The sequence below is a fragment of the Beauveria bassiana genome (genome assembly GCF_000280675.1).
Source record: "Beauveria bassiana ARSEF 2860 unplaced genomic scaffold BBA_S00010, whole genome shotgun sequence".
Lineage (NCBI taxonomy): Eukaryota > Fungi > Ascomycota > Sordariomycetes > Hypocreales > Cordycipitaceae > Beauveria > Beauveria bassiana.
In genome coordinates, this window is record NW_007930845.1 from 129,229 (window position 1) to 143,933 (window position 14,705).

At 52.8% G+C, this 14,705-nt stretch overlaps 5 protein-coding genes across 5 annotated transcripts; 1 reads left to right on the plus strand and 4 right to left on the minus strand.

Moving 5' to 3' along the window:
* Nucleotides 1-4: 4 nt before the first annotated feature.
* BBA_04392 (lipase/thioesterase) lies at nucleotides 5-1,381 on the minus strand (the record flags this gene model as incomplete). Its single annotated transcript, XM_008599489.1, has 1 exon — nucleotides 5-1,381. The coding sequence occupies one exon, from the start codon at nucleotides 1,379-1,381 to the stop codon at nucleotides 5-7; it is 1,377 nt and encodes a 458-aa protein (XP_008597711.1).
* A 2,768-nt stretch (nucleotides 1,382-4,149) lies between these two features.
* BBA_04393 (C6 transcription factor, putative) lies at nucleotides 4,150-6,452 on the plus strand (the record flags this gene model as incomplete). Its single annotated transcript, XM_008599490.1, has 5 exons — nucleotides 4,150-4,329; nucleotides 4,392-5,075; nucleotides 5,130-5,443; nucleotides 5,502-5,843; nucleotides 5,927-6,452. The coding sequence occupies 5 exons, from the start codon at nucleotides 4,150-4,152 to the stop codon at nucleotides 6,450-6,452; spliced, it is 2,046 nt and encodes a 681-aa protein (XP_008597712.1).
* A 959-nt stretch (nucleotides 6,453-7,411) lies between these two features.
* On the minus strand, nucleotides 7,412-9,072 carry BBA_04394 (major facilitator superfamily transporter; the record flags this gene model as incomplete). Its single annotated transcript, XM_008599491.1, has 5 exons — nucleotides 7,412-7,579; nucleotides 7,652-8,090; nucleotides 8,166-8,407; nucleotides 8,467-8,479; nucleotides 8,555-9,072. 5 exons carry the CDS (start codon nucleotides 9,070-9,072, stop codon nucleotides 7,412-7,414), a joined length of 1,380 nt encoding a protein of 459 aa, XP_008597713.1.
* A 590-nt stretch (nucleotides 9,073-9,662) lies between these two features.
* On the minus strand, nucleotides 9,663-10,543 carry BBA_04395 (uncharacterized protein; the record flags this gene model as incomplete). Its single annotated transcript, XM_008599492.1, has 2 exons — nucleotides 9,663-10,026; nucleotides 10,113-10,543. The coding sequence occupies 2 exons, from the start codon at nucleotides 10,541-10,543 to the stop codon at nucleotides 9,663-9,665; spliced, it is 795 nt and encodes a 264-aa protein (XP_008597714.1).
* Nucleotides 10,544-11,241: 698 nt separating this feature from the next.
* BBA_04396 (exportin 1-like protein) lies at nucleotides 11,242-14,472 on the minus strand (the record flags this gene model as incomplete). The annotated part of the gene is made up of 6 exons (XM_008599493.1): nucleotides 11,242-12,281; nucleotides 12,332-13,615; nucleotides 13,669-13,759; nucleotides 13,863-14,144; nucleotides 14,201-14,290; nucleotides 14,344-14,472. The coding sequence occupies 6 exons, from the start codon at nucleotides 14,470-14,472 to the stop codon at nucleotides 11,242-11,244; spliced, it is 2,916 nt and encodes a 971-aa protein (XP_008597715.1).
* Nucleotides 14,473-14,705: the final 233 nt, after the last annotated feature.

A 14,705-nucleotide genomic window follows, 5' to 3' on the forward strand; every position in this document is an offset into this window, starting at 1 on the left:
CTCACTAATCCCGAAGAGACGACATGAAAGCTTGCAGTGCTCGCCACGTCCCGCCTCCGTAATACCTGACCGCTTCATCTAAGCCCGGCTGCACGTGCGTCTCCCTCCTACCCACAGCAAACACTCTCGTCTCCGACCTGACCCTCGCAAACTGCGTCTCCGAATCGCCCGCACCCACACTCACGCTCGTCGCACCCGCGTACTCGACTGCAAAGACCCGCGCGTCACGATGCATAATCTCCGAGTCCGACGCCGTCACCAGCAAGCGCTTCACGAGCGGCTTCTCACCGCTGCCCTCTACCCCAAAGACACGCGCCCAGACCTCGTGCGCGTTTGGCGCGGCAACAATTTCGCACCACACATCCTCGACACGGGGCCGCAGCACGCGGACGAGGTTCGCCGTGTGCGGGCCCTCGAGAAAGTCGCACGCGCTGGTGCCGAGGCTCGCGGCGTCGGTCCACGTAAACCACGGCGAGAGCAGCACCACGGCCAGGAACTGGCCGCTGGGTCGCAGGGGCGGCACGTAGGGCGCGGGAGCGGCAATGTGTGCTAGCAGCGAGGCCATCATGTGCGCTCCGGCGCTGTCGCCGGCCAGAACGAGGTCTCCAGGCGGGATGTTCTCCTGCTCGAGGAGGTGGCGCAGCGACTCGACAATCTGGACGAGCTGCGATGGGTACTGCGCCTCGGGGCAGAGCGCGTAGGCAACAAAGATGACTTGGCGCGCGCCGCACGCCTTGGCCATGCTGCGTGCGAGCGCGACGTGGGCGCTCGGCGCAATGGGCTCAACGTAGCCGCCGCCGTGGGCATACACAATGATGGGCCCGTCTCCGCGGCCGTGGCCGTCTTTGTCGTCGTCGTTGCCGGGCTCGCCCGCGAGCCACGGTCCCGAGAAGAAGTGAAGAGTGGGCGACGACGTGGCTCTGCCCGTCGCGGGATTGGCGGCCGTCACTGCGGTATTGATTGGCACCGAAACCTCGCGGTGCTTGATCCCCTCACGCTTCGCGGCGTAACCGCGCATCCGTTCGCTGGACGTCTTTGTGTGGCCCCCCGCGTAGACGATGCGTTTTTGACTCTGAAACACGTTGGAGGTGCGGATGGCAGCGAGGATGGCCTTTTGACGCCAGTGAAAGTCGTACTGCGGATGACTAGGGAGGAAGAACTTGGCAAGCTGGTACAAGAAGATTATGGCTAAAATGAAGTCGCCCACGTTAGCATCTGCATACAAACTTAAAAGCAAGAAGCGCTTCTGGGCTTTTTGTCCGGGCATGGGAATTGTGCCTTTCAACTCACGATATATCGCCATGATACCAACCACCTTGAACCAATCGCCAGTCGTCAACGGCCTGGCGCCTATTTGGTCAATATCTTCGTCGGTAATCATCTCGTACTTAGGACACTAAAAGAAGCACCGCGTTGAAGATGTAAGAAAAAGGATGAAAAGATGCACGTTGCCCGACTAGTGTCAGAGTCAAATGTTTGCCGACGGGAAATCGTGCGTGGCATGTCGCTCCCGAGAAGCAAACAAGGGGCTTTGAATGGCGTATGAAGTAGAGAAGCTGTGGAGCTCACAGGCTTGGCAGAGTTCTTGTTAAGAAGCGTGTAATAAGTAAGTAAGCGGGAGTGATCGGCCCATTGACTTTGGATTATCAGACAACTAATTATAGTATGCACCCTAGCCCCATAGATGAGATACAAGATCGCCATGCCGATCCATGGAAGTGGAACAGGCCGTCTCCAGAGTCCTATCGAGGCAGCAGCTACAGGCAACGGCACAACAGTCACAAAGAAAAGTGATTTGGAATGACAACGGGCGGAAAGCCATGGGTCGGATCTCTGCGGTTAGCAAATACTGTCGCCTATTCCGTGAATGTGTCCCTGGTCCATCCTGTCCGGTAGCTGATAACCCTTGTTTCCACTTATACATTCGACGCACTAGCAAGCCAAGATCGACCAGACACGCTTAGTTCGAGGTTGGTCCGTCTCGGCCAGCCACCGGCACAAAAAACAAAGAGAGCGGGCCGCTCCATCGCCGACGCCTCCTTCAAAGGCAATACAGTGGGCGGTCCTGGGATGAGCCTCTCGTCCCGCTTGCGCTTCCCGGCGCTTGGTCGATGTCGATGGCGTCAGCTGTAGTTGACGTCTGTTTTCGGCTCGTCCATCCATCTCTATTGCCGTATTGACGGCTGTAGCTAGACAACCATCTGTTTCGCTTATCGAGTCATGTGTCGTGAGAGTCGGACGATCCCGTGACTGAATATCCAATCGCACGACAAGAAGATGGGAATTCTGAGACTGTCCGAGGTCTCCTTGAAGTGAGACAACTGTGCATTCGTACTGAAGCCTGGTGTGGGCTGCAGTCGGTAGCCTGCCGTCTGCATGCTGGCTCCTGAGCGTGCGTCTTTTGCAACCCTTTTACCAGCTGTAAAGGTGAGAAAATTGCTCGAGGATGAATAATAAATTGCAGTTCATATTACATCAATTCTTTCAAGATATCATTCGATACAGCACAAAGTAATGAAGCACCGTCGTCAAAGTTGGTTACATGCTCAGTATGGTATAGAGAATACCAAGGACTTGACTACAGTCCTTTGCGGCCTCAGTTTCTCCCCCTCGCCGCTTTTATTATTGCGCATTGAATCATCTTGTTTCGGTCATTTTGGCGGTCAGGCAGGCAAGCGGAGCAACGTGCACTGGTACGCCGACCAGAGTATTAGAATGGCGAGATGGCGGCGGGCTCAATTTGATGTAAGTCTTAAATCTGCATTACCTATTATATCATCAAGAGAATGGTAATATTTAGGGAAGAATACTACTCCGATGAAGAATTCTCTTGGAGAGAAAACTGGGCGCACAGCAGGCTCTTTTTGAAGATACACACACAAGCGCTGGTTCCGCCCCTACCCGAGTGACATTGATAGAGCAGTTTCTCATCAAGGTCTGTACGGTGCCGGACTCGCCGGCCCCTCATGGCGAATCTTGCTCGCAGGAAATGGTAGACTACACGGCCAAGTGAAGTGCTAATTTACGCGCAAGGATTAATTACACGCAGTCGCGCGAGATGGTCCCTGACGAGATGGCAGCTAGAGAGCGCCTCTATCACATGCGGCCTCTTTTCCGGTCGTCGCCCTAGTCATCCGCTACTCGGCTTTCAATGTCATAGTGGTGGATATTTCTACAATTCCCGTCCTTATTGTCCGCGCCGGCGTCGAAGAATGATCATGGTGGCGGTACCGAGAAAATTCATGCGACAACGATGGAGGTTTTCAAAGACAGTGACGACTGCGCCAAGGAAAGAATTGCGTTGGAAATCGCCGAGTCGTCGAAATCACAGTGTCTTTGTGCTGCTTCCCCACGGGGAACTGCGGAGCATATCATGAAGGGGGGGTTCTTGGTGGTGTTGCGGAATTTGTTGATCAACGCTATCTAGACGGTGCAGCAGGGGACAACTCCAAAAAAGGACAAAAGTGGACCCATACTGCTGCCTAAGGTATCAAGCCTGCTGCCTCTATTTTTACTAGTGTGGATGAATCAGGTAGTATTTGAAGCAAAAAGGTTTAATATAATATATATTGTGCGACGGTATCCAGACCGATAGGTCGATTACTTGCTTCCGCCCAGCCAGTCGCGTGAGCGTTGTTGGCTTCAAACCCTTTCTTGCCTCTCTCCAGGTGCAATCGATCATCCCATCGTACAGCGACTCCATAGCTAGGTGCTGGGGCCCCATCATCCGGTCTGCCAAGGATGGCAGGCTACGGCTACCGATTCGATACAACTGCTATCAATATCAACGTACAGCGCTAGCGACATGTGTTGCCGCAAACACTGGCGCATTGAAGACGCCGAGAATGCCAGCCTCTTCTTGTGCCCAAGCAAGCCGCCTTGCCGCCCTGGCCGGCATTTATATCATTATTATCGAGCTAACCCAACCTATTGTCCTCGACGTTCTGACGTAAATATTACACGTTCATTTTCCCCCTCCCCCATCGGGCCGTAGTCCCGCTACAGGGTTTAATTGCCCAGCCAATGGGCGGCCTCGGACCTCCCCGAGAGCTTCCTCCCCAGGTTTTGGCAAAGGTTCCTCCTCCGGTCATCTCATGACATCGTACGACACAAGCCAAGCCGAGTGAATGAAGCATTGCACAGTGAGCAATGAGCGACGGTGTGAATAGCCGCAGCAGCTACCGGCCGCTACTACCGGCCACTACCGGAGGTTCTGCTGGTGGCCACAGCGGGCGCGGCCCTGGACCTCCTCCGCGTGTGACTTCATTGCCCAAGAAAAGACAAGCAGTTTCCATTGCCTGTGATGCTTGCCGAAGCCGAAAGATCAAGGTTCGAGGCAAAGACAGATCGAAATACATCAGCCGCCATGTCCCTCACTAACCGAAGCGCAGTGTGATGGCCAGCAAACCTGCTTCACTTGCCGCAAAAACCAGATAGAGTGCACGTACAAGACTCTGCGAGCATCTCCATCAACTCAGGAACTACAGCGCAAGTATGCAGAGTCTGAAAACAAAGTAAAGAACTTTGAGGCCTTCATTACGCTGCTTCGCTCGCACAAGGAAAAGGAGGCCATGGAAATCTGTAAACGAGTCCGAAGCGGTGTCGACGTCGAAACTATTCTGAGCCTCGTTCAGGATGGCGATCTCCTCGTGCAGATGCATCTGCACCCTGAGACGCAGTTTCAATATACATTTCCTTACATTCGACACATGCCAGCGTTTCTATGTCAGCCAGATAACGTCTATCTAAACTCCCCTCTCTATCGATCAACCCGAACCGAACAACGTACGGATACGACAAACGGTACAACTAGCAACGACTTAGGCGTACAATATTTTATTCCTCACCATGCGGCAGAGCTAGTGGATCCCCGCTTTGGCTCGGTCAAACTATCCGAGTGGACGGCAGTGACTCGGGATAACGCCTTCCTCACCCACCTTCTCAAGATCTATTTCCAATTCGAGTTTCCTTTCTTTCCGTTTTTCCACAAAGACTATTTCCTGGAGGATTTGATTGCCGGATGCGAAGAATGCTGCTCATCCCTTTTGGTGAATGCTATTCTCGCAGCCGCTTGTGTAAGTCCCTGCAGATTTCCCGATGGGATCAATCCGGCTCACAGTTGAATCCAGCATGGCTACCGTAATGTCGAAAACCGCGCCGAGTTTTGGGATCCAAGCACCATGGGATACCGCTTTCTTGCGGAATGCAGGCGACTCTGGGAACTAGAAATCGGCAACAGCAGTCTAACGAATATCCAGGCAGCAACCATCCTGTCTCTCACGTACAACATGAACGGCTTGGACAAGGTGGGGTGGACATACATGATACAGGCCATAGCAGCCGCGGAAAGCATAGACCTTTTCGGTGACGTGCCGGATTCCGACAGCCAAAAGATCAAGGTGGTGAAGACGTTCACTGCCTGGGGGCTTTACGGCTTCCAAGCGTAAACAGCACCTTTACTCTTGTGCAACCGGCGAACTGGAGCTGACGACTATTTTCAGGTTCAGCTGTTTTCATCTTTTCAAACCGCCCGTTGTGAGGCATGCGCCGCAAGCAATACTGCCAGATCCTGCCACCCACGCAAAGTGGTATGGGGAGCTGTGGCTAAGCTATCCGACAGATCAGAGACTACTGCCCATGTGGCATGGCTATACTTTCAAGGCAACGGCCGAGTTTCGTGTCATCTTCAACGACATGGCGTGGCAGGCTTTTGCTGAAGGCAGAAAGGGTCTTTCACGGAAGGAACAAGTCCATTTTCAAGAACGTCTCAACACGTGGTACAACAATCTGCCTCGCCAACTTTCAGCTAATGAAGTTCTGTTGCCCAGCCACTTGAAAATGCAGTATGTTTTTCTTTTTCCGGCTACACTAGTTCATTTAGCCTCATGGCGTTCTAACTGCTGCTTATTAGTATGCATTATCTTAGCGCATTGATATTTATCCTCGACCCTCTAAGCTCCTCCGCCGATGAGTCCTCCCAGGATCAAACATTATCGGCCGCAACTGTCCTGGCACTCGCCAAGATAAAGCTAGAGACTTTGGTGCGGCTGTATTATGTTCATCACGGTTTCGACTCCCACGACGTCTTTATGATGCAGTTTCTCATGTTCCTCGGGTTCATGCACATTAGATCGATCGCTACTTCCCCGGCGGGCGAACTAAACGACGCCTATCGCTCCACCATTTACCTTGTCGCGAAAGGCCTTCGAACTCAAGGGCAAAACTACTACTTGGCAGAGGTGATTTACAGAATGATGAGAGACGCCATGAGTAGCTCGGATCAAAAGTTTCTAGGCACCATTCTCGACGTCAGCGTCGATGACGATGTCAGAAAGTCACTCATATCGCGACATACTCGGTCGGCCTTGCCAATTGATATCTTTAGCATCAATGAGGATCCAGAGAAACAAAGACTCAGTAACCTTATCAATGTTACTGTCGAAACGACTTGAGAACAGACCTAGGAAGACTCGCCCACATGGAATTCGGCAAGTATGCAAATATCCGTCCAATTGTAATGAACAGGAACAGGATGTGGCCGAGCGAAAGACCACTCTTGAAGGAAGAGCTACTCGCACCTCGGTTGATTTAGGAGCTTTTTGTCTTGGAAAACCCTTCTTATGAAATGTACGCATGGCTCGTTCTCACTATCTTCTTGTGCTGAAATAAACTCCTTGTTGAGCGGGAAGCATATTGGCAGCCATTGTCAAAGTACAAAGCGTGCTCACAGCTTGGTGGACCTTTTCTGGCAGTCAAATTGTTAAATTCCAACTAGTCACATTCTGCATTGTCGCATTAGTTGAATTCGATTGTCTCCTCGAGTTAGCTCGGTTGATACAACCGGGACTTCAGAACTTAGACTGCCACTTGGCATTAATCACTGCTCACAGATCCCCAAAAGGCGGGAAGATGTACAGGAGAGGGAGCCTAATCTGAATGCACCAATCGGCTGGAGCACGTCCAGCGCAATGCGTGACGATTGACGCGACGGAAGTTGTCTCGATCAAGTTGAGCAGTCATTTTCACCATATTTCAGGTCTTTGATTCCAGGGGTGAATCGGCTGCGTCAGTTACTGTTCCCAGGCGGCAAGTCGTGGAGAAACGAGAATCTTGGACTATACGCTCGTGTGAGGCAGTTGCTGCGAGATGCCCAAAAGGATGCGGAGGTAATGTGAGGGCACATAGTGAACGTCAAGTCCAAGAGGGTCAGACAGGAACAGTTGGTCAATCAACAGCCAGTGAATCGACAGCCAGTTGATCAACGGCCAGTTAATCATTACCAGCCGCAATTTTGCTGCTATTTGACCGGCTACTGAATCAACTGTCAATTGAGACTAGCTTTGACGCATAGATCAGTCCATTTACTTCGTACAGCAACTCTCGATATACACCAAAGTCTTCTATTAGGCTACTATACCTTGACAAACACCTTTTTGTTGACTCGCACTCTTGCAATTAGAACCAAAAGCGCCGAGACAAGACTTAGAGAGCCGCCGTAAAACATGGCAGGTCGATACGCCGTCAGGCCCTTTTCAGCACCGCCAAACGCCTCGAGCAAATAGCCAGCAATGGGGGCGCCCTGCACCAGAGACTGTTAGCAAAAAAAAAAAAAAAACAATACGAATAGCGAAACGCTTCCTGAACTACGCACCATCAAATACCCCCCGATCCATCCCGTGATGATCATGCTCATGACCACGCCCACCCGCGCGCTGCCAAAGACGTTGCTGGCCACAGTCGGCATGGTGCAGAAAAAGCCGCCGTTGGAGAGGCCGTTGACGACGACAAACAGCGCCAGGGGAGCCAGCGTCGTCGACGCCGGCCAGATGGCCAGCATGCTCAGCGCCGTCAGGACCAGGGACGTGAGGAGCACGTTGATGGCGCCCATCATGTCGCAGAGGTAGCCGCAGACGATGCGGCCGACCGCCGACGACAGGGTGAAGCCGGCAACGAGGCCAGCGCCGGTCGACGACGAGAAGCCGAGCGAGTTGGCGTAGAGCGGGAGAAAAAACGGCGGCACGTAGAGCGGAAAGGTGCCAATGGCTGTGGCGGCGCAGATGAGGACAAAGTTGGCCGACTTGAACATTTTCCTTTTTGGCAACGCCAGTGTAAGAAAGGGGCATCTTTTTGGTCAGAGCATCCGCACAACACACACAAGAACTCACCACTCGATAAACTGGCGCCGCGGTAGGCGGGTGCGCTCCTTCATGATCCAGGCGGCGGGCAGTCCCGTGGCGAGCGTCGCGATGCCGAGGACGCGATACGCCATGGTGAGACCAATCTTTTCAATCAGAGGATCCAGCGCAAAGCTAATCGCGGCACCGCCGAGGCCGCTGCCTGCGAAAATGAGACCGTTTGCCAAACCTCTCTTTTTACTAAAATACTGTGATGGAATCGCCGTAATTACCTAGACCACGTTTTGTCAGCACAAGGTAGTATAGTTCAGTCGCAGTCATCACCACTTACACAAAAGATGAAGCTGTTTAGAAACAATGTCAGTTCCTTTTTTTTTTCTTTCTTTTTTTTTTAAAGATATTAGCAAAGAAACTCATACCTGGCTCCGAGCCCAAACATGACCCCGGACGTCACAAACAGACCTCCCAGGTTACGCGTCGTGAAGCTGCTCAGAATCTCACACCCGCCCATCAGCGCCACGCCCGTCAGCGCCGTCCGCCGCGGGCCAAGACGCTGCAGCAGCCAGGCATTGGCCGTCGCGCACAGCGACACCATGGCCGCCTGCAGCGAGCCGATAAAGGACACGACGGCCGGGCCCGCGAGCCCGTCGCGGACCAGCGTGCGCTGAATCACGCCCCAGGCGTAGGTCGTGCCGACACCCCACCACATGAGCACGCAGCCGCTCGCGACAATTGCCCAGCCGTAGCCGCCGTCGGGCGCGTCCGAGTCGGCCGCGCGCGATGCGGCGAGTATTTCTTCCTCTTCCTCCGCGGTGCGGCCGGCGGCGGCGGCGGAGGATCTCGTACGGCTGGTGGTGCCGACGGCGGCGTTGGGCCGGCTAGAAGCCCAGCCGACATTGTCGGTCAGCTGGATAGACGTGGTCGTCGTTGAAGACATATTCAAACTCGATGCCGTAGCTAGTTGTTTTTTCGACTATACCACTTTCAAACGGCATGCGTTGCCGTTTTTTATGTAAAAGTAGTGACTCACGGTTAGAAACAAACCTTAATCATAAATAATGGCAAGATTGCCGATCGCGGCTGTTGACGGTTATGGGCTACGGGCCAAAGGGCGTAAAGTTGTCAATTTCGACCCACCAACTGCTTCTTTTGGTCAGACTGTAACCAGCATTCTTTCGTCTTTATCATTGTAAGCTGCCAAAATAAACTTGTAAGCTCGAGCAAAAAGAGCCAAGGCTGAAGATGAAGTCTCCAGACGCCAAACATGTTGCTGATGTCTTCCTTGCTCTTTCAAATTCTCTTTGTGACAACGCCCACTATTGGTTGGTTGGTTCAGATTCCTTATATTTCAATTAGTCTTGGCAGTCTCCAGACTTTGGGGTAAATGTCCACATATTTTTTGTTCTCTTGTTCCTCTAATCTTCATCGTTTCATATACTCGATTCTTCCTTTGCTCTCTTGTGTCCTGTTCTCTTCTTCCTCGGTTCTCTCCATATCTAATTTCTAGCTTTCTAGAGCCTCAGCTCATCATCTCTCAATCACCTTGTACATGTACACCGTCGGAACCTCAATAGATATTCCCGTCGCCGGGTCCGTCTCCGCATAGTATCCCAGCGACTTCCTCCCCTCCATCCTCGCGCATGCCTCCTCCTTCTCCGGCAGCGCCATGTCCCTGTAATCCTGCCGCGCGTACCACGCCTGATTGGTCTGAACCGGCGGCGCCTCTGCCGGCGGCTCGTCCGTTCCGTAGAGTCTCTGGCTCGTCGCGCGCCGCTGCCACTCCGAACTCGTCGTGTCGAGCGCCAGCGCCGCGCTGCAAAACGGCGGCGCGGCGGCCATGGCCTCGACCTGCGCCATCGCTTTCCGCCCCAGACCACCCGACCGAATTGCCCTGTTCCCCCGTAATTTTCCCATCATTAGCCATGATTTCCATTGCCATTCATGTTTCGCGTCCCCCTAAATTCACACGCAACGTACTTGGAAATGTAAAATGACTTGATCCACAACGTCGCCGGCGGCAACCCAAACAGCACGTTCCGCGCCGGATACTCGTCAAGCGCAATGTGTCCAATCGGGATGAACGCATCGCCCGTTGCTTTCCTCGCCGCCCTGCCCACCCGCGCTGCCGTGTCCTGCAGCGGACCCCTCTCGGCCGCACACTCGGACGTGTGCTTGGCGAGCAGCACCTCTGCCGCGTCGTTGCCGTCCCCAGACGACAGCACGACCCAAAAGAGGAGCTTATCGCCGGCTGTCACCCTTTCTCGCCAGTACGATACCTTGTCGACGTCCCAGCCGCACGCGTGCCGCTGCGTCGTCATCCGGTCAGCGTGGCTGTCGCTGGCAGGGTCCCACGGGACGAGGGCGATGCCGGCGCCGGTGGCTGCCGTGGTTGTCGCGTGGCTTCCCATGGCGGTCTGCTGGTGCTGTCAGCTTATTGATCTCTGGAAAGCTGTGTTCAATGGTAGAGGCGGAAGCTACATCTCTACACTTTCACACGTTACCCATTTATTATTTTCCAAAGTCTCACCCTCGTTGTGTTACGGCGCGGGTCTGACGTCGGTTATTATGGATCTCTATGCGTCCCCATCAAAGGAATTGTTAGCAGGCGTGGCAGGTTAGTTAGCCCACCAGCCTTTCTATTTTCAAAACGGTCTTGGAAATTTTCCCGTTATAGTAGCACTAATCGACTCTGTCTCGGAAACTTTCTGCTTCAGTTCTAGCTCATAGCGCGGTCTGTATACAAGCCATCAGAAGCGGCATTCGGTGTCCGATCATCGGCTGGTGATTATGAAAATGCTGGGGCTAAACATGTCAGGACAATCCTCCATGTAAATATGTATTCTTCCTCTACAGGCTTCCAGCTCGCTATCCCATGAATAAACATGTCATTGGTCGCCTGTCGTTTTGCTTTTCTTCTCGCAAATGTACTCACTCTAGATGCTATATCACAATTGAATCATTTGCTCCAAATCCATTCCGTTTTACTTCCTTGGTATAAACTACCGCGCTCCTGTAAATGCCAATTATTTCTCCTCTCCCGCCAACGGTATACGTGCCATCAGTCAACTCCTCTCATTGAATTCATCTATCAGCCTGCGGAGCAAAATCAGCCCGAGAACTGGAATCGCCTAGCTTCCAGTTGTCCTAGACCATCTCTGGGTGCCACGTTTCGTCGTCTGTACGAGTTTGTGAAATCTTGCAACAGAACACGCACATGTCGGAGGTTGCTGGCGTCATCCGTCGAAAGTCGCTCTTTGATCTTGGTCATCAGTCTGTTGGCCTCGACCGGGTTCACAGTACCCTCGGGCAACAACTGAACTGTCTGCGCAACCCATTCGGCGGTTTGTGCGGGAATCATCTCGAAAAGAGCCAAGAGAACACCACTGCCATCAGCAAAGCAGTCTCGTGGGAAAGTAAGCATCATGCCAGCCATGACCTGTTTGACCAGACCCAATCCATGGCTTTGCAGCATATTGAGGATCATGCCCTTAATCTGTTGTGCCGCAGCTTCTGGGAGCCCTTCGCTGCTAGCCGGGTTGTTGCCGCCGTACGACAACAGATCGCGAAGAAAGTGCAACGTTGAGACGAGCGGATCACGCTGCTCAAGCGTCAGCGCATAGATGGCTGCTTCAAAGATTGGAACTAGCAGTGTGGAAGGGATGAGCTTCTGGGGGTAATAAAGTAGAGCATCAATCATGAGACGGAAAAAGTCGTCAATGGCGTCTGGCAAGTCTGTAGGTTGAAGTTCTGTCATGACACGAAGGAACGCGGTGGCTTGTGCCTCAAAAAAGCTGTATATGTTTTCTGTCGTTGTCTGATCCACGTTGTCGCGGTCCTCGGAGAATTCGCGCAGAATGGTGCCAGTCACCCACAAGAAGCATCCCTCACGAGACGTCGTGAAGCCGCTGGCCAGCTTGTTGGCCATTTCGGGCAGTAGAGGCGCCATTGCCGTGCGGTACGACACAATCATATTCCTCCAACAGCGGCATATCCTCTCGCAGATGGGAGTAAAGTCCAGAAAGTTTTCGAGGACTGTCGAGAGGATAGAAAAGACTTCTTGCCAGTACTTGACAGCCGGGTTGACATCGCCGGGATTCACTGCAGGCGTGACATTTTGGACAAATACGGTGATGAGTTGGAGATGCTCTGCTACGTGTCAGCAAAAATCGAGTGGCTTGTTGGAAAAGGCAACGTACCAGCCAAAGCAATTTTGCTTTCTTTATCAGTTGCCTGGTTTGCCATGGTCATCAAGCGCTGGATGAGAGGGTCACAGTACATCTTGAGCAACGTGTATGTCTGATCAGCAGGTTGCACAGCAACCACACTGGACACACCATCTGTCACTTCCTCCTTGCTCTGGTTTGGCAGTTTGTCAAGAACTTGGTCATAGAACGTCTGAAGCTGCAGAACCTGCCCGCTTAGCAGGTCTCTACAGTCGGTGCAAAAGAACTTGATGGCCAACGCAGCAGCTCGAACAATCTCCTTGGAGTCGGCCTGAAAGGCGTTGACAATGTAGTTGAACTGCGGCTCCAGGTATTCTGGGTGAGCAGCCGTCCACTCGGTGTAACGACCAAGCACCATGATGGTGGCAAACTTGAGCTTCTCGTGGTTGGGAATTTGAACCAGCAGCGGCATAAGCTGCGGAAGAACAATCTCCTCATCTCGATCCACTATCCGTCCGAGAGCCCGCATTGCAAACAACGGAGCCTCGAGCTCTTGCCAGTTAGGCACATTGGTGTCATTGACTTGACTGGCGTGGTTCTGCATCCAGACTTGGATAGCACTGAGCACCTTGGTCAAGCATTCTGTGACGCCCATGACTTCGCAAGAGTCTTTGAGTGTGTCTCCCATTTGATGACGGAACTCTCTAAACTTTTCCTCTTGTTCGCGGTCACCATCAAAGAGATCGCCTTCATTTCCAGAGTCCGGTCGAGGGAATTGAAGGTGCTTCAGCAGGATGTCAACAAGTTTAGAATAGACGTCGACCAATTCTAATCGGCTCTGAATGTAACGTTCAAGCACAAGATACTGCTTCAGCTCGTACCAGAAAGGAAATGTGTACTCGATGACATCTTGGTCTTTGTCTCGAGCAGCACACTCGAGTACAGCCTCAACCAACAGTCTGAAGTGGGAAGGCTGGCGGGCAATGGCAACAGCCCAGCATTCTGCGGCGGTGGCAAATACTTTTGTCAGCGCTTTCAGCGCCTCCGTGTCTTCTTCCTCCACCACTGTAGCGATGCGAGGCTGCAGGTTGACGATGCGAGGGAAAAGGATCTGAATAGTTTCTTGACTTTCGTCCACGTCGCGCGTTTCTCGTATCATGACGCAGAGACACTCGGATGCTTCTTGGCTGCATTCGTCTGCAGTGACACCATTGAAGACAACATCAAGCAGTGGAGAATTGGCGATGCTGCCGACAGGCACTTCTCTAAGCCACGATGTGATGCATTCCATGAGTTGCGGGTTACGAGCAGCAGCCGCTAAAATGAAGGTCAGTAATGTTCAAATTGGCTGCGACTTGGGCAATACGAACGCGAAGATTGTGAGTAATTGATTAGCAGTTGCACAACTCTGTCTGTATTGTCCGCCAGTAACACCTTTGAGCGGTCCGCAAGATCATCTTCCTGTATCCCACACATTAATTAGACTTCACGTTGAGAACGAACGGCATCTGGCCGATTGAAGGAAGTCGGAGTCGGTTGTCGTCGAGTCGCAGTATCCACATACAGACAAGGTAATTTTCCGGCCCTCGGTGACTTCTTCGGGGAGCACGCGCAGAAAGTCGAGGATGCAGGCGTGGCTCTCGGGGCTATCGCTAAGGGACTGAACCACAGAGGGCAAGACGTCGTTCCAATCCTTCATCTGGATGGCCAGTATTGCGAGGCAAACGCAGAGCTGCACGCGGATGGGTTTCGGTCCAACGGCAAACTCCTTGAGCAGCATAAGAATCTGGTTTCGCAAAGCGGGAAGTTCGGTCGTGGGGACTTGAGTAGCGAGGTCATAAGTGATCTGCGACTTGTGAGCCATCTGATCTGATCGTATCACATGGAGGAGGCGGGAAATACCTTTCCGCGGAGTGTGATGGCGGCAAACAGTGTTGCTTCTGGTTCAGCCTTTGACTGCAAGATGCCAATAATGGTACCCCAAGAGGTTTTCTAAGATGGTTAGAATGTGTGACAGGCCATTAAACGAGCAGTCAGGAACCAACAGATTTTTGAAAGCTCTCTAGGTAGGCATGTGCCTTTTTCTTTGCGTCCTGCTCCCCGCTCCGCATCGTCATGACGGCAGCCAAGACGTCGGACAGCGAGAAGCTGTCCTGCGCTCCGTTGGCAGCCATGGTTGTGGAGGTCCGTAAGTCGAAGCTTGTAAGAAGGCTGAACCTGGCTCGGCAGCTTGGGATCGAGACTTTGTATCAGATTAGGGGCAGCGGCGCATAGAAGTGTGGTGGTGAGGTACCGCAAGTCGACTTTGCTGGAAGTGGTACAGAAAACAAGAGCAGCGGGGGGCTAGTAGGAGCTGAGCAGAAACAAAGGGAATGGATGCGACAGAGCTGGTCGTCGTCTTGCAAAG